General features: G+C 40.7%; 1 protein-coding gene across 1 annotated transcript in view; it reads left to right on the top strand.

Annotated features, from left to right (window-relative positions):
- The first annotated feature begins 3,230 nt into the window (after positions 1 to 3,230).
- MEGF9 (multiple EGF like domains 9) overlaps positions 3,231 to 19,469 on the top strand; it is an 82,132-nt gene continuing 65,893 nt past the window's right edge. Inside the window, exon 1 of the mRNA XM_058523897.1 lies at positions 3,231 to 3,935. Within this exon, the coding sequence (XP_058379880.1) occupies positions 3,341 to 3,935 (595 nt within the window). The 5' untranslated portion in view covers positions 3,231 to 3,340. The remainder of the gene's footprint in view (positions 3,936 to 19,469) is intronic.

Genomic DNA, 19,469 nt, shown 5'->3' with positions numbered 1-19,469 from the left:
ACAGCTATAATTTTTATTTTCTCTCTCCTTCTTAACATTATATCATAAGCATTTTCCCTTTTTAGCATAGTTCGTAAGGATGCCAGCTAGAGCCAGCCAGCCTGACTTTGATTTCTGTCTCTAACACTTAGTAAGTGACCTTAGGCAAGTTGCTTAACCTCTCTGTGCCCTAGTTTCCTTATTGGTCAAATAGGGATAATTATAGCACCTACTTCCTGGGCTGCTTCTTAGGATTAAACAAAATATTTCATGTGTAGCTCTTAGTATAATGTCTAGCACATAGTAAGAACTCAATAGTCTATTATTAATATTTCTATACTGTCTTCATAGCCACCCTTACAATGACTTTACATGATTAAATGGAACAGATATAACTTTCTCTGTCAGATACTTAAAGTGTTTCTGATTTTTATACACAAAGTAAAATATTATTCCTAAAAGTCGTCTGTGGTTTACAGACAAAGGCAGAGCAAGAAATTTAAGAATTAAATGTTGACTGAATCAACATGAATACACTTAAATTACCTTTCAAAGAAATTCAACATTTTCTACATATATTACAGGGTAATTAACCCATCTTAGAAGCCCAGGCATGGGTGATACCTGTCTGAGGCAGAGAGCTGGCCTGGATCACTTCAGCAAGGTCTTCTAGTCTTTCTCTGTGATTCTCCAAGCAAAGAAGTTGCGTCAGCCTGTCTCCCCTACTGCCAGAGAATCTCTGATATAGCATAGCTTAGGGCCAACCCAGCATTTTTCAGCTATCACTTGGGGATATCTGGTAGGGCAACTCTCAGGCCATGTCATCTGATGGGGAAATTGTGGGACAGAGGTCCTTCAGCCAACAAGGCACCAAGTTACCACTGCTGTAAATGAAATAAGAACCTACACAGATTGAGCACCTTCTGTGTGCGGGGCTCTGTAAAAACATTCTCTACGATCCTTAGCCCAACCAAGGGAGACAGAATTTATTGCCCCATTTTACAGATGAGGAAACTGAGGCTCAGAGATGTGAAAGGCTTCCTCCAAGGTCACACAGCTGGCAGTCATGACTCAGATCTGTCTGACTCTAAAGATACAAGCTCTTCCCATGGCACCACAGGATCTCTTTTCAATTTAATTCAACTTAACCAGCATGGACTAGCACTCACATGTCTTACCCCTGCTATGCACTGAGAACAGAGAGAATAGCCTAATGGGAGAGACAGACACACAAATCACAAGCTCTAGTATTATAGCTGATGCATGTCTGTGAGAAATAATAAAGCCATGTGGGCCGTTCCATTTATCCTGTTGCATATATTTCTGAAAGCCATCCTTAATCCTTTTAGGAAGAGGCAGAGGAGAGATGGATTGATAGATCAGGGCTGTAATCAATGAATAAACAAAGGACAGTGGGAAAATGGGGAGGGAGAGATTCATTCCCACTCAGAGGTCCAGGAAAGTCTTAGAGATTATGGTATTTTGGTTGGGGTTTGAGGGCTAGGAAGAATCAGCAAGAGAATATGGAGAAAGGGCGTGACCTGTCCACCCCCTTCCCCAAGAGAAGTAAAAACAGAATCTTGATTTGTGTTTGCTAAACATTGGTCTGAAACCAGAACACCCCCAGACACCCCTCTCATTTTGCCCCCCTCCCTTACATACATAGACAGATCTACCAAGAAAAATACAAATGCAAAAACAGACAAAATATACCTAAAACACACACCAGCACACATGCAGATACTTAAAACACACAATTTACAAAAATCGATATTAGTTCCCATACTTATAAGCTCACACAAATATCTATAATACTTGTACACATAGACTCACAAAGATGTTCATGCTCTCATACAGAAGCTCTCATACATATCCTCTCCCCACCCACTACTCATGCAGGTAAAGAAATGCATTTTTTTATTAACATATAAACAGATTCACAAGCAAATCTCATCCTGCCCTTCTGGTTGGAGGCCAGTGACTAATGGGAAGCCATGCACAAAGGCAAGCATCACGTAGGGATTAAGCCCTGTCAGATGACAAGCTCGCCCCGCCTGGCTGCCCTTGGAAGCCGCTGAGGCAAGGCTGCAGCGCCTGAGCAAGCTCCGGATCCTGGGCGGCTGGTGCGAGGCTGCACGCTGGAATTCCAGCTTCATAAGGGTTTCGTGTCACCCAGGGTCAAGCGCTGCTGTCAGACCCATCCCAATCCCTGCAATAGGCAGGCAGCTCTGGGGTCACAGCAGGGCCGTGGCGTGGGGCTTGTCCTAACACAGTACACTGAGAGTTGTTAGCATTAATGAGGGTTTACTGAGGGCCAGGCACTGGGTTAAGCCCTTTCAGCACATAATTCTCACAACAGCTCTGTGAGAGACGGGTGGGGATGGGTTAGGTGTCTATCAGCCCCATTTTAGAGGTGAGAAAACTGCGCTCAGGGCAGAAAACCACTCAGCAGGAAACAGGAAGCTGAAGTTCCACCCGCCCGATCCTATTTTCCCCGGGGTTTCGGGTAAAGTGTGCACGTGAGCCTGTCTTCCCAATGCAGGAAGCTTGCACCTTCCGCTCCTGACGGGTCTCTAGCCCCCCTGTCCTGCCTGACACAGTGCCTGGCCCACAGCAGGTGCCTGGGGAGGTCGTGGGTCTTGGTTCAGCCTCAGTTTCCCTATCTCTGAAATGGGAATGGCAGCGCAGACATAGCAGGGCCCAGGCCAGGCTCTTTCGGGCAGCAGAGGCAATACTGAGCTCTACATCCTCACTACTGCCGCCCTCGCCCATCGCGGGGGTTCCAGCCCAGTCCCCACCCGAGCCCGGGTGCGGCGCCGGCGCCCCATTGTTCAAGAGGGCGGGGAAGCTCCGGAGAGAGGACTCCCCGCCCCAGGTCGCGCTCGCCGCCCAATGGAGCAGAAGACGTGGCCCGGCGTCTGCCGTGCGGGGCGCGTCCTTTGTCTGCTCCGCGGCGCCCGGTGCCCGAGGCCCGCGCCCCGTTCCCCGGGCAGACAAAGCCGGGGCTGCCGCGAGCCCGACCGGCAGGAGCGCGGCTCGCACCACCCTCCTCCAGCCTCAGCACCGCCTCCTCCCCTCGGTGCCCTCTGATTGGCCCGTGGGGCTACAAAGAGGCCGGGAAGCGGGTGTGTCACGTGGGCTAGCGTGACCTCCCATTGGCCAGACGAGGCTGCCAATCGGGGAGGGCGGGCTCTCCGCGCACGGCCCGGTCGCTCCCTCCGCGCTGGGGCCCGCCCGCGGGGCCGGCCGCCTGTCAGAGGGAGGTGGGGATGGTGCGCCCGGTGGCGGCGGCGGCTGCGGCGGCTTCCCTGGTCCGAGGGCAGGGAGGAGAAGATGACTGACCGACCGACTGCCTGAATGAATGAATGGCGGAGCCGAGCGCGCTATGAGGAGCCTGCCGAGCCTGGGCGGCCTCGCCCTGTTGTGCTGCGCCGCCGCCGCCGCCGCCGCCGCCGCCGCCTCAGCAGCCTCGGCGGGGAATGTCACCGGCGGCGGCGGGGCCGCGGGGCAGGTGGACGCGTCGCCGGGCCCGGGGCTGGGGGGCGAGCCCAGTCACCCTTTCTCTAAGGCGACGGCTCCCACGACCCAGGCCCCGAGGACCGGACCCCCGCGCGCTACCGTCCACAGACCCCTGGCTGCGTCCTCTTCAGCCCCGTCCCCGGAGACCACCCCTCCTCGGGCCACGGCTGGACCCGCGCCGACCACCCTCTCGACGACCGCTGGCCTGGCGCCGACCACCCCTCCGGCGGTAGAACGCACGCCGACCACCCCTCGGGCGACGACCAGACCCGCGCCGACCACCCTCTCGGCGACCCCTGGCCCGGCGCCGACCACCCCGGTAGCGACCACCGTTCCGGCGCCCACCACTCCGCGGACCCCGACCCGCCTCCCCCCGGGCAGCAGCAGCGTCCCGCCCACCCCACCTGCCACCGAGGCCCCCTCCTCTCCTCCCCCAGGTGAGTCCCAGCCCCTCTTCGCTCGCAGGACCCTCCCCAGCGGCTGCCCATCCTTTCCCCAGGCCCTAGTGTCGGGATCCTGGTTGGAATGGATCATTTCTCCCCGCAAAGGTTACCCAGATTTCGACTCCTAAGGGGAGGTCCAAGCTCCAGCTAGCCTGTCGCCCCTTTCCCCCCAATCTGGAAAGTCCTTTGTCCCCCCCTGGGCTGTGCTTCCTCGGGAGGGGGCGGCTGCCGTGCGGAAGGCATCACCTCCTTCCAAACAGGGCTTTCTGGCCTTTGTCAGAGACCCGGAATGGGCGCAAACTTTTGGGTTCGGTTCGCTCGCCCTGCCTCTCCGCCTGGGTTATTTGGGGAAGTTTGAAAGCCAGCACAATACCTCCTTCAACCAGTGGGTCGAAAGCTGAGTAGAAGAGATTCCTCCCAAAGCTCCAATTTCCTTGTTCATTTCTCCTTGTATACATAAATATCAGATGCGCATGTGACAGGTGGAAGAGATATTGAGAGGATTTTGTTTACAAACAGGAGTACAGATCATTTAAGGCAAAAAAAGACAAGACATTGTAATCCATGTTTGCCCTGCAAATAAGTGAATTCAGTAGGTCATTTGGGACAGGTGTGTATCTAGGTTGAGCACGTTTATAAATTAGGTTAAATCCCCCTCTTGCACCATTTTTTTTTCCCTCCCTCAATTACAAGGTCAATATGTTTGGACAAATACACGATTTCAGCAGGGATGTTCATTTTCTCCTCCTCTAAGCTAGAATGTTCAGTTTTGCTAATGCTGATAAATGCCAATTACTGTTTGAGTCCACATAGAAAACAAGGTTCTTCTTCCTGCTGATTGAAGTCTTCAAGCAAAGTTAGAGACAACTCCTGTTGTTCCCCCCTTTCAATCTAGAGTGGACCTGGAACTAAACAAATAAAACCTACCTGGTCAAGATGTTAGACAAGAGTTTCTGAATTCCTTTGCTTTGGGTTGGGGTGGAGATTTGTCCAAACCATTTGTCTAGCTGTACTTACGTTAATGGATCTCTGACCTAATTCTTGGGCTCAGTGATTTACTGTGGAGTTAGGTATGGACTTTGAATTTGAATTGTAGAGTATAATTGAATTTGTAGGGAATTTTCCCTCATGGTTATGAGTCTTAATACAGTCTTGAATCTTGGGTTGGAACTTGGCATTGACTTAAGTAGGAATGCAGATTATTCACCCATGAAAAGCTAGATTTACATCTCTTCCAGCTTCAGGGAGTGTATTAATGAGCTGGATTTTGATTGTAACCTTTTTTGGCCTTCATATGGAGAGATTGACATATTATTGAGAGACAGGAAGCATAGTGGTTGAGAGTATGGCCTCTGGGGTCCATTCTTAGGTTTGAGTCCTAGCTCTGCCCCTTAATAACTGTGTAATCTTGGGCAGGTCACTTAACCTCTCTTCAACTGTGAGATGAAGATAATAATAGTACTTGCCTCATAGGATTGCTATGAAGATTAAATAAGTTAATACATTTACAGTGTTTAGAACAGTTCCTGGTGCAGAGTAAGCACCATGTATCTGTTAGTTATCCTTATGACAAGGCTTTTTTTCGTGGGATGGAAAGCATTTGAGAAGCCTGGTAGGGACTTGTGGTGATTTTTATTTGTTCTAGTAAACTATAATAGAAAAAGGATGAATTAGATTTTCTGAGTTTGAAGCTCACGGTAGTGTTTAAGTAGCAAGATCACTTATTTTGAATGGTTAGTATATGATAAATAAGTCTGTGTAATTGATGTTATTTTACTTTTATTATTTTTGTGTTATTTTTAAATCACAAAGGCAGCCTTTACTTTAAAAAAATACAAACAACCAGAAGTCTGCAAAGGAAAAAGTGAAAGTCACTCTTACTGCCTGCTAGTTCCAGTCAGTCCCTAGAGGTTACTGCTGTTAACAGTCTGATCTTTTTTTCAGACATTTTTCTGGGCATATATGAACATATACACAAAGTTAAAAAAAATCATTTTTGAAAACTCAAAATGAAATAATTCGATATAATTGTTTTGCAACTTGCTGTATTCACTTAGCTGTGTATCATGGACTTTTTTTTTTTTCCTGTCAATACCTGAGGTCTACCTTATTCTTTAACAGTTGCATTTTTCATTGTAAGAATATTTCATGATTTATTAAACCAATCCCTTGTTTATAGATACTTAGATTGCTTCTGGGCTTCACTTTAAAAAGCACAGAGAAGGGCCGGCCCCGTGGCTTAGCGGTTGGGTGCGCGCGCTCCGCTGCTGGCGGCCCGGGTTCGGATCCCAGGCGCGCACCAACGCACCGCTTCTCCGGCCATGCTGAGGCCGCGTCCCACATACAGCAACTAGAAGGATGTGCAGCTTTGACATACAACTATCTACTGGGGCTTTGGGGGAAAAAATAAATAAATAAAATTATAAAAAAAAAAAGGCACAGAGAAGAGTGTGTTCTTGTTAAGTCCATCATGTATAGATTCTCTAATACTTTGGTTGGAGTTTCATAGAATCTAGATAAATTTTAAGTGAAGTAAAACTGGATTGATTAATATTTGCCATTCGAACTGGTCAAGGCTTTTAGTAACTTCCATGGACTAACATATACTTATATCTGTGGTGGTCTTTGGGTGACAGAAGTTTTAGAAGAATGTCCAACTTCGATAACTTTCCTGTGTTTTAAATCTTCTGTAATTTATACTTTTCTGAGAATTTACTATGGATTACCTGTGTCTAGTTCGCAGCAGCTGAACTGACTTTGTTATCCTAATGATAGGCAATTTTAGCTTTACGGTGATATAATCAGGTATGGCCTTTTTATCTGAGCATGGGTTCTAGTCTACTTCAAACAGTAAACACATCTCTTTGACGGAAGACTTCCAACTGAATTTGAGAGACCTAGTTTGGCTTGCAAAGTTGGATTCTCTGGCATTTGGGAAGATGGTTGTACAGGGTGTTTTATTGTAATGTTCCTGTAAGGACTGAGTGCCATTGATAATATATGATTGGATGGGTCTTCTAGCTGCTCTTTGAATTAATAAAAATTTCTTTCATGGAAGTCTAGCTGAGAGCTCTTGCCTGCCCCTCAATTAGGGCCCTTTTTTTGTTTACAGGGACACTGATCTGCAAACTGAAACTAATTGCCCAGCAAGCAGGCACTTTCCTCCCACAGACCTGGCAAACGTTTGGCTGATTGCTTGGCTGGATAGGACATGTTAAGAAAGGTAAAGGGAGAGGCTGTGATGCTAGAGGATAATAGTTATCAGTAGTAAGAGACTGAGGTGATAACAAATGTTGATTTGTAAAATTATGGACTTTCAGGGCTAGATAGGTAACGTGGCTCTACATTTTAAGAAGTACTCCCATAGACTTAGCTGAAATATTTCTCCCTGTAGTTAACACCGGCCGGTTCTGGTTCTGCCCTTTGGGGCCATGCAGAACAAGTCTGCTCCCTCTGTGCCATGACAGTTCTTTAGGGATTTGGAGACAGTGATCATGTTCCCTCTGAGTCTGGACTAAATAACTCCAGCTCCCTCAACTGTTCTTTATGTGACATGGTTTCAAATTCCCTCACTATCCTGGCCACCACTCTTCCGGACTTTTTCAGTCTTTCTGTGTCTCTCCCAAAGTGTGGAGCACGGAGCTGAACATAATACTCCAGCTGTGCTCTAACTAGCTCGTAGTAGGGAGGGCAGTTACCTCATTCTTTCTGGATGCCATACTACTGTTGATGCAGTCAGTTCCTAATCACAGTAGCTTTTTTGGCAACCACATTATGTTGTTGACTCATTGCGTCCATTAAGATAACTAAGTCTTTTTTTTTTTTCCAACATGTGCTAGATGAGTCTTCCTTCTTTCTGGACTTGGAAATTCTTGTTATATTCTAAAGTATAAGCTGAGAAATTTGCCAAACATATAAGATTTATTGTGCTAGATTCAAGTCGTCCTTTTAGATCCCACGTCTGTCGGTGTACCCCACCCAGTTTATTCACATTCACCTCCAGGGTGTTCCTATAGACAGAGTCTAAGGACAAGTTAGGGCAGGTTAGACTTACCTCAGAGGAGAGAGTAAATTTATGGATGATAAAACAGTTTGGAAGGGAAGGAATAAGAGTTTAGATTAGTTCTCAAGGGTCTCCTCCAGCTCTAAAGTTCTGTGATGATTTGGTATGCATGATTCAGGGCACATTAATGCCCCTCAAAGAGCCTTAATCCTTTATTTGTGATCTAAGTTAAGAGAATAGGCTTTGTTGAAGCAAGCCCTAGAATTTAGAGTTTGAAAACTCTGACTACTATGACATGTAAATAAAATACTATGAATGAATTTTATTTGAAAGGAACATTCTGGGAATGCAAGTCCCTCCTAACTGTACTGGGAAATATTTTCTTCATCCTAAAATTCTCTACTGCTAGGTTCAGGGTCTTACTTTCTTGTAGTTATTTAAGAAGATACCATTCATTTTCAGGAAATAGAAATTGTTCAGGCTCCGAAGGTAATGTCTTTTATGCAAAACGTATGGGGCTGGATGTGTTTCAGAATTTAGAACTTTTCAGATTTTAGAAAGTTGATAAATACATCCCAGTAAAGTCTGGGGCAGCATCGTGTAATCAAACACAGGAAGATATCTGCATCAAAATGCATGTACATATATTCACACTGAGTGAGATAAAGACTATAAATAGCCTTGCATTTGTTCAGGTCAGGTTTTGCTGCCAAATAAGTTACAGAAAAAATTTTGGTTTTTGCATCTTGTGGTATTTAGCATCAGATCTGAAGGACTGTGGACCACTGTAATAGTATAGTACTTACTATGTTCCAGGCAGTAAGTGTCTTATATATATTAATTTATTTAATCCTCGCAACAGGTGTAATCGAGTTAGGTACTATTATTATCCTCATTGTATAGATAAGGAAACTGAAGCTCAGAGAAGCCTAGCTATGGCAGAGCCTGGATTCAAACCTAGTCATTCTGGTTCCAAAATTCGTATTATTCGCTTTTAAAGAAACAGTTATGTAGAAGAGAAGAGAAGGAAACCGTTTTGCTAAAAATATTGGTCCTGGAATATTGATCTGAAAAAATTTATGCTGTTCTTTGGCATTTACTCCCTTCACTCCATTGTGCGCTGTTCACTCACCTCCTCGAATTCTCTGTTTTACAACTGTGATTTTAAATTATAGCTCTGATTCTTCCTTTGATTAGGTTCTAATGTGGTCTGTGATAGAGAAATTTGTCTTTAGTCTCTTTAGGGCCACGCCCAGGGACTTCTCCTATTCCCTGTATCTTATTCCTGGCCTAAGTGCCTAGATTTCTGTAGAAATTTCTTAGATTAGTTTCTGGAACAGCGTAGTTAACTATGATCATTAGTTTCAAATCTTCTGAATTATGTCCCCAGGAAGCCTTCTGGCTAGTTGAAAGTTTACACGCTGAAATAATCTGACTAGGTCTTTTTATCTTGATATATATTTTTTTAAAGACTCATAAAATTAAAGTGTGCATTACTTTTTATCTCAGCATTTGTAAACATGTGTATATTAACTTCCAGACGTCCTGGCACCCTTATAAAAAGGGAGGAAAAGTATCCCAGTGCTGTTTTCACTGATGGATAAATTATGGGTAGAGAGATCACTGCTCTAGTGCACTTAGCAGATCAGAAGAAAATAGAAATAAAGATCTTGGTTAGCTGAAAGACAGTGTTAGATGGTGTTTTTAGTTATAAATGCTTTAATTCATGCTTTTTTGCCTTGATCTTGATTTTTGTTTGTTTTCTTTAGATATGATATAAAAACCTTTATCACTAATGTTGAGATTGTGTTACCTCTTCTGTGGTCACTTAGTCTTCTTTCAAGTATGCATTTTGGTTTATCTGTTTTTCACTAGAAACAACTACCCTAACTGCACTGGTAAATTTGAGGGAGATTTTAAGAAATTGTGATGAAAAAGATAGATTATGTCTGGATACATGTGTGTTTGGATCACATATGTAAAGATTTACTCAAAATAATCATTCTTTTAATTGAGTAAAAGTTTACTCAAAATAATTGTCCTTCTAGATGTATCTATCTAAGTACATGTGGTAAATTTGTGCAGAATAATCCCTCTGGTAATGCCACTGTTTCACAGATAATTATTATTGTCAGAAGAAATCTTTCCCTATTTTTCTTCATTAAAGAAAAATCTTCCTTCTGTCCTCCTTGCTCATTTTTTCACTGGAAACGCCTCTATATGTTCCTCACTCTTGTCTCTTATTCTGAGCCCCACCCATTCTTTCATGTTCTTTAAGGAACTGAATTATCCTCTCTATTTAACAATTTACCACTCTGTGCTCCTTCAGTGCCTGCCTCCTCAAAGCCCAATTCTTCCAAGAAGTCTTTCTAGAGGAACAAAAGGTCCTTGAAGATGTCCTGGTAACAGGGTGCACAGGGTTGAACACTTGGCACTCAGAACAAAACCTGTCTTTCTCTGTAACTTTGACTTTTTTTCTGTGAATTTGTTTTTAGTCTATTTTAACTTAGATTATTAAGCCCACTTGATAAGAAAATGTCATAATTTATACAATGTTCAGGACATGTTATTAATGCTCTCTTTTTGAAAAAAATGAGAGAGAAGATTTTCTTTTTGCTCGGGGGTCTTTATTGCCCAGCTTTTTTTTTTTCTTCTTCTTCTTCTCCTGAAGAGCAACACAGAAACAACTGTCATAACAGAAGTTATCTGCCTCCAAAAAAATCAAGTACTTTGAATAAATAGCAAACTTCTTTTTCTGTTTATGAATAATATGAGCTGTTTTTATTAGGTAGGTGCATTTGGGCTGCATACCAATATAAAATGTTTAATTTGTTTGAGAAACAAATGTTTGATCTTTTAAATGATAATTTCCCTTGTAGAAATCTAATTCAAGTTAATAGTGAACAGAGTGCTTCTAATAATTAACAAGTGTGCGGTGCTTTATCTTTTACAAGGTGCTCTTAGACTCTCCAAGACATTAACATCCGTAGTTTGTTGATTTCTGGGTATTATATGAGTGAAAAAAGGCTTATTTAGCTTTTGTCCTCTGCTGGTACTTTATTGGTGAATATTGACAAAATCTTTACAGGTTTTCAGTGGGTTTCACATTTGCTATTTTATGTTTCAAACTGTTGTCTTCTAAGATTATTTTGTTGAATGTAAATCTTTGACTGGGTTAGCTGCCCATTTACAGGATGGAAAAATAGTATTTGGAGAAGAGCATTACTTACTTTATATATTTTTTTCTAGGCACTATATGGGGCTAAAGGTTATGGAAAGAGCCCAGTAGTAATTGAAAGTAAATGGTGATGGAGATAACAAGGTGAACTATAGAACTTGATTGGGAGGGCTCATGTAAATTTCATTTCTTCAGATTGAAATATTATTTACTTCTTTCCTCGTGTAGGAATCTGGAATTATCTTAACATACTATTTCAGTTGTATTGCCTCAAATCAGTGTGTTAGTAGCAAAGGGAAGTGGTACTCTCTCACCTGTCATTTCCAATCTCATATTTAACACTTTGGCAGGAAAGGTAATTAATGTTAATTGAGCACATATAATATACCTACTTATGAGGATTTTTTTTTACACACAAAATCATGTTATTTAATTCTTAAACATTGTAGTAGTTAAATATTATTATCCTTGCTTTATGGATGGCAAATACTGAGATTCAGAAAGGTAAAGTAGCTTGCTGTAACCTATCAGGCTTAGATGGTCCATGAGGGCAGGGACTTCTGTTGTTTTGTTCACAATTGTATCCCCAGTTCCAGCCCCAAATAGTCTCAATAAATATTTGATGCTTGAATGAGTGAAGAAGAAGGAATGGTTTGTAGCTACACTAGATGTGCAGTGTATTTTTGAGGAAAATAATGTAAGCTCATGGCCTTTTTCCTTAGTTTAAAAATGAACTTTTTACTTTTCCCCTTTACTCATAGGAATAGTGTGAGAACCTACTTAGGGCAAGTGGCGTTCTTTGAGATCTAGAAAATTACATTAATTATTCTTTTTTTTTTTTTGGTTACATAACTTTGTCCCTTCTATTTTTCTGAGTTAAAGGAAGTACAGCAATAGACAAATGAACATCTGATGACTTTTGCATAAAGAGTAGCTAAGTTGGAAAAGCTGAGCGCTTGTCTGTGAGACATGGGACTGTAAGTTCTTTCTCAGCTCTTTTACCAGTTCTGTGATCTTGGGCAAGTAATTTTATCTGTAAAATGGTAGAGTTAGACTGGATTTGTGGTTTTTAAACTGTATTATTTGGGGACCTAGGGTTCCTCAGATGTGTTTAGGAGCCAGTATAGGGACTGTGGAGGCCAGGTGGGTCTACTTCTGGGCCCTCCACCTCTATATCACCACCCACTCTTTAATCAGCTCCACTGTCATCTGGTTTATATACTGGGTTTGTGCTTTCAGTAAAGATTTTCAAAATAGGAATTCTTCTACTCTAAAATTCTATGATAAAGAAAGTATGGTAATCTCTGAACTATTATGCACCCATTAAAATGCTTACATTACGTTTAGTAGCACTATACAAAGGAGGAGAGAAATATACCAAAATGTTAAATGACTAAAGCTAAGTAATGGGATTATGGGTAATTTTAGTTACCTTCTTTGTATTTTTCTGAATTTTCCAAGTTTGTTTCAATGATTATATCCAATTTTAATTTTAAAGTCATAAAAATAAATGAAAAAATGAATAAAAAGTTGTGATAAGCTTGGTAAGCCTTTACTTGTATGAGATCAAGTCAGGTGATATTACCCAGGGCCTCTTAACTATGATTTCTGCCATTGGCTCAGCAATTTTGATCAGCATAAGAGATATTTGCTTAGTCTCAGTGAGTTGTGGTTCTGAAGAAAGGGGATTTCTGAAGACAATACCCAAGAAAGGAAATTGTTCCTGAGGCCTGACAAATCTTAAACATAGAGTAGGGATGACATATCTAAGATTTGGTACCTTCAGGGAAAGTTTAACTGAGACCTTAGAAGAGACTGAAAACAGAGATAGTTCTTATCCATTTCAGTCTGTCTAGGGAATTTAAAGCATGTGCTTAAAAATTAATTAAAGTAGCTTATTGAAATAGATCTTGTTTAAATTGTGCAACGTTTGAATTCGTGGCATCGTGGCATGGTTCACAGCCTTTACAGATAGAAGATCTTTGATTCTTTCCTTAAAGACATAGAGCTCCCAAAAGTTTGGTTTCAGGCTGTCCATATGTTTTGCAATTAGATCAGATGGTATTGCCTTTATATTGGTAATATAACAGCTGTTCTATATGATATCCTTGCCAGGGAGACCACTAAGCTCTGAGGGAAGGGGAAATTTATTCAATTGGAAAAAGGAATGTATTCTGACTAGTCACAGGGAAAATGATAAGGAGTAGGAATGTTTTCAACCTAGCTGGAGAATGTTAACCTTTATTTAGTAAGTTTTAGACTCTTTAGATATCTGATTTTGGAAATTTTTGTTTCAGTCTTGCATGCTTCCTAGAAACTGGCATGTTACCAGGGATCTTATTAGATATTTATTTTCAAAATCTAGTGCTTTTACTTGATGTATGTGAGCAAAAAGAAGAGGTTACCATTGTTAACTGTACAGAGAACATCATATTCTCTAGTGCCTTTTAATTTTGGAAATGGTCTTTAAAGGTGAAATTCCTTAAAAAATATTCTAGAGAAAGTTTAGATGTTGGCCTCTCTGAAGGAAATTGGATGAACTGAGTAGCTTTTAGGTTCTCTTCAGTCCTAGCTATCATTTATAGGGATGTAATGGTAGTGTGAGAAGGGTTGATGGAAATAACGGGGGCTAAGAGGAGATGGTTGGTATTCCAATATATTTATTCTGTTTTATTTGTTTATTGAGGCTTGATTAGAGTAAGGCGTTGGGCTTTTTCTGCCAGAGATTTCTCATTTGACTTTATATTCATTATAATCCTACAGTGTGTTTTGATTTATCCGTTCTATCTGAACCGCATTAACAATATAGCCCCACCCTCCATTGATGTTGTGTGGGTTAATGCATGGTTATAAAGTGTACCAAAAACTCAAAGCAATCTAGCTGTTGGGTATTATTATACTGAATTGTTGGTATATTGCCTGCAAACTTATCCTGTTCAACTGGTTTTAGTTTTTAAGTTAGTTTTTTGCTTCAACTTGTCCACAAAGTCAGAGCTGAGTGGTAATCAGTGGAATAGCAGTCAGGAGAACCAAATTCCAGTCTTTCTATTCACTTTTTGAGTTCTTGAGCTCATTTTTTTTAATGGCTCTGTGACTTAGTTTCTCTAACTATAGAATGAAGCCCATTACTTCCAGTTTCCCGAGATTTTTGAGAAGTAACACATGTAAATTATGGTAGGCTTTTCTCAAACACAAAGAGGTTTATAGAGTTCCAACTGTTTTCTGGTATTCTTCCTAATTACATGGTTTATATTAGCTTACAATGTAATGTGAACAAGATAGCTTTTGATTAAACACAGCAAAGAAATAGACACATGCATTTACAAGTGGCTTCTTTTTGCAAAATATATGTTTATGCTGTTTCGTAGTTAACATATTTCTATAATTTATAGACAATTATGTTATAGTATTTTCCAAAGTTTTAGGATCCTTCAGTATTATTTTTCTTCCTACATTACCTTGAGAAAATAAAATAATCTTTATCTCATATTAAACTCATAAAATAAATGTTGTGCTTTTGATCTTTAATCAAAGGATCTTTAATAATTTTTGACTGATTTGTTTAGAAGGGATTCTACTTAATATTTATAAAATCTTTATAAAAATAATACCTGTTCATTTTAGAAAATGTAAAGAATTGTAAAGACAAAAAATGAACCCAGAGATAACTAAAGTTAACATTTTAGTGATAACTACAGAATTTTTTTACATCAATATTTATTTTATCCCCCTCCCTACCATTGAGATAATTATGTATGGATGTATTGCTTTGAAACTGCCCTTTAATGTAATATATTTCAAATATTTTAACATTGTGAGATGGGACACTTTTCAAGTGAAGTTGAAAGTAGTACTATTGGTGCTATTACTATATGTAATTTAAATGATCAAACTCTGTGTGCTATTTTCAAGTTACTGTATTAGGTACCTCCTAATAGTTACAGAAAAGGCTATAACATAAAGCTTTTTATCACTGAGTTTAATATTTTATTACTGTATACATTGCTCCATTTCTCACAGCAATAAGTGAGATCAGTTATTTGTTATGAAAACAGGAGTGAGTTGGATTTAGCACTCTTTTGAAGTCAAGTATATGACAGATCAAGATGGGAAAAAATTCACCACATTTAAATTATTTGTCATATCACCAAAAATAACATAAATCTATTTTGAATAGATCTCAGACTCCATACGATGCTTTACTTGAGACTTGCTACTCCTTGGCAGAACCAAACCAGTGACTATTCTTCTTGTGGGTTCCAGCACAAGCATGATTTTTCCTGAGTTCAAATGGCCCCTGAAAGCCCAAAGCAGTCTGGAACTAAGCCAGACATTTAGTATTTCACATTCTGTGATGAAAGCAGTCCAGCTGCCCATCTGCCCAGCTCATACACTGCCAAAAGAGGCCTAGGTGCTGTGCTAAAGGCTATGCCAACGGGTGGCTCTGGCCTTCAGGAAACTGATATCTGCCTTACACACTGATCTCTATTCTCTGAATTTTGTGAAGAAAAGGCTGTAACTTTTAAATCAGAGCAGTAATGAACCATAGTGTTATTGAGAGAGGGTTAAATTAATTAATGCATGTAAAACACTTAATTGGGAAGTGCTTGTAATCAGCACATAGTAAACACTCAAAATTAGCTATCATTATTATTAATAGTTCTGATTACCTATTTGCAATGTTTGAAAAACTACAGAGAGAACTTGGTCAATTCTAGATTAATCAATTCACCAGCTTCCTTGGCACAGTCTGTAGACTGGCAACACATTGGTAATCAGGATGACTTGCACATTGTCACAGATCAATCTTTTCTAATAGGTGGTTCTAAGGTGTTGGATAGGACCAGTACACTTGATGCGAAAGGCTACCTCCTGTCCTATCAGAGTGGCTCAGGTCAAGCCAGAATTATCGTGTGCTGTGTTGCCAGATACAAGAGTAATGGTATTGCTCAGAACTGGACTAAATGGAAGCTATTTTCAAAAAGAAAATGCAAAGATAGGACTCTAGGGAATCCCTGAAACAGCCATTGGCCAGATGGCAAATGTATACTCCTCTGGGATGTTTTGTAGCTATCAAGCCCTAGCCATAAATGACCCAGGAAAGTGAAAATAAGACTGGGCCTATAGAAAGACACGACCATTCCATTTTATACTGGTTACACATTGATATTTTTGAAAGCATGCCAAATATAACACGCACCTACACAGTTCAAGTCATATAATCTCCCTGGGCTTCTATACCATCATCTGTAACATGAGTATAGTAGTACCAACCTAATAGAGTTCTTGAGTGTTGACCTAGAATTCAAACCCAGCTCTGTCTGCCTTAAAAGTCTGTGCTCCTCTTTTCCTTTAACTAAACTGTGCTGCATTACCAAAGCAGCTGGGAGTAGCAGAAAATGAAATAAAGCGTTCAGTGGTTACAGAGCACCTTTTGGTTTCTGTTTTTGTCGCCTTCCCTAGCCTCCCCCAGCAAGCCCATACATTGTCTTCTCAGCACTCATTCTGAATTACACAGTGACTCAGATTTGATTTCAGTAGCTACTATGAAAATCAAAATTCTATTAAGGAGTGTTTCTCCAAGGTAGATATGGGTGTGGAGTGGAAGTAGGGAGAGGAGATAATGGTGGAAATTAGATGACAGTAAACAGGTAGACAGCCATGATAAATGTGAAGCAGAACTGAATAGTAACTATGAGATTGTCTACTCAGCCAGAAGGATTGGTGATAACAGAGACAATATGATGCTTATTAGTATTTGGCAAGAAGTGCCATACACTGCAAAATGGTAGTATTGATTGTTCTTGACTTGACAATAAAACCTTTCATCTTTAACTTAATATGGACTCTAGATCAAGATGCTGATGCAAAACAATATGTTGTAAAAAGTAGCATGTGATATTTGAGTATATAAAAGTCATAGAAGAATCTCAGACTTCAAATGTGATTCATAGTTCTGCTGGTCACCTGAGGATGCATTCCCCCTCCCCATTTTATAAACTTCCCTCCTCACTCCAAGGTTACTTGTCTCTCAGATCAAACAAAGGAGAAACTATTATTTCAAATACAGACCCAGCCCCTTCTGATCCAGTTGCAAAACATATTAACGAGTGATATGGACAATTTTGGAGAGTTTGTATTTATTAGAAAGAATTAAATAGCTTCAGTTTATATGACATCAGGACTCAACAATAACAATGTATATTATTACATCCTGCAAGTGTACAAGTACCATGGTCAGTTTGAACTATACAACTATAGCTGTGGAGAATATATATACAATGCAAAACCTGGTCATATCATTCTCCTAGTTAATAATTTAATATGGTATTTATTTATTTATTTTTAATTTTATTTATTCATTTATTTTTCCCCCAAAGCCCCAGTAGATAGTTGTATGTCATAGCTGCACATCCTTCTAGTTGCTGTATGTGGGACATGGCCCCAGCATGGCCGGAGAAGCGGTGCGTTGGTGCACGCCAGGGATCTGAACCCGGGCCGCCAGCAGCGGAGCACGCGCACCCAACTGCCAAGCCACGGGGCCGGCCCTAATATGTTATTTATACTTCAGTATAATTCTCCTATTTAATCACCATAAGTGATTCCAGCCCATAATGCTCAAGTTTCTTAATATGACTTAAAACTCTCCATAATCTGTCTCTGTAATCATTTCTTAGCCCCCATCTCCTTGTGCTTTAAACTCCAGCAGAATGAGATTCCTTATATTTTCCCCCTAAACACCATGCTTATTATTATCATCATTATTAATAATAAGGCAGTCATCTGTGGAGGTCTTACTCTATGTCAGTACTGAGAGCTTTCAATGAATTAGCATGGCCTTGTTTAATTTTCAAAAGAACCTGGTAAGAAATATGTATTATTGTCCCCACTTTACTAAGCAGGAATTGAGGCTTTGAGGGTTTAAATACACTGAGCAAGGTCTTAAAGCTAGTGAAATGTAGAACCTTGATTCAAATTCAGTTCTGTCTAGCCTCAGAGCCTCCTCTCTTAATCACTAAGCTAACTGACCTCTAGTTGCTTTGCTTATGCTATTCCCTTTGCCTGGAACGCCCTTCTTTTCAGTTTTAATAGGGTCTTAATTGTAAGCAACAGAAACCAATGCTTGTTGATTTAATCAGAAATGGAATTTATTAAAAGAATATTGAAGAGTTCACAGAATCTCCAGGGGAACCCAATTCAGGACATGGAGCTAGAGATAATGCCCAGTCATGTCACAAAGAGGTCTTCTGAATATGCCACTCTCACCACCACTGAGCATTAGATGCTATAGTTTGCACCACCAACACTGCTAACACTGGGTACTGGATGCAATAGAAAATACTGCTGCCACTTGTCATGCTGCAGCTATCTCTCCCTCTGCCACCAGAGAAAGAGCCTCATGCTCACTCCTTTGAATCATTAGTTTCTAGTTTAAAGCCAGGTGAGGGTGTATGTGATTGTTGGAGCCTAAGTCACTTGCCCATGCCCTGGATGCAGGGGAGGGAGGGAAAAAAATAATCTGGCATTATGAACCTTTCTCATGGGATAGCAAGGCTTAAAAGATGGAGAATTTCCCCAAATAGGAAGGAATTCTGAAATAGTACGAAATTATGCTGTGATACTAGGCAGCCAAAGAGAATGACAGATGTCTACCACATCCCTTTCTTTCACCTGACAGACTTATTTGTCCTTGAAAAACATCATCCATGCAGCCCCCTATACTATTGTACTTTATACATTCTAATATTACTGCACATATTATATTTTTTGATTACTTGCTTTTTAAGGATTCTTGTTTTAAGTATTACTTGTTTATGTAACTGACTTCTCTCAAGGAGTTCTTAAGTAGCTTAAAGGCTATGTCTTATTGATGTTTATACTCTCTAACATCTACCTAGGATAGTGTTCAGCATATAGTAAGTATTCAATAAATAGTTGAACTGAATTGAGGCATAAATCCTCACCACCCACCACCACTAGAATGTAAGTTCCGCAAGTGCAGGGATTTTTATCTTTCTTCCCTTTGTTTTTTTTAAACCACTATATCCCCAGCACCTAGATTAATTTCCAGCATGTGGTAGGATCTCAGTAAATATTTATTGAATAAATGAATACTCCTAAATAGTAAATTATTTATCTCTGAGAATGACACTGTCAGAAAGACCTTTGATTGTGAATGGCAGATTCAAAGCACTATATCTAATTTCCAACTAGACCACGTACAATATGAAGCAGAAACTGCCTTGTTCATCTCTGGTTACCTCTTCCTCCTACCCAGAAGCATAATCAGAAAAGGGCAATTTGGAATTCTTTCCCAGACCTGCCACCGTAGTCGCTAGCCACAAAA

The sequence above is a fragment of the Diceros bicornis genome, chromosome 28, assembly GCF_020826845.1.
Source record: "Diceros bicornis minor isolate mBicDic1 chromosome 28, mDicBic1.mat.cur, whole genome shotgun sequence".
In the NCBI taxonomy this organism is placed as follows: domain Eukaryota; kingdom Metazoa; phylum Chordata; class Mammalia; order Perissodactyla; family Rhinocerotidae; genus Diceros; species Diceros bicornis.
Note: the sequence above shows the minus strand (reverse complement) of the source record. Positions and strands in the feature narration are given on the sequence as shown.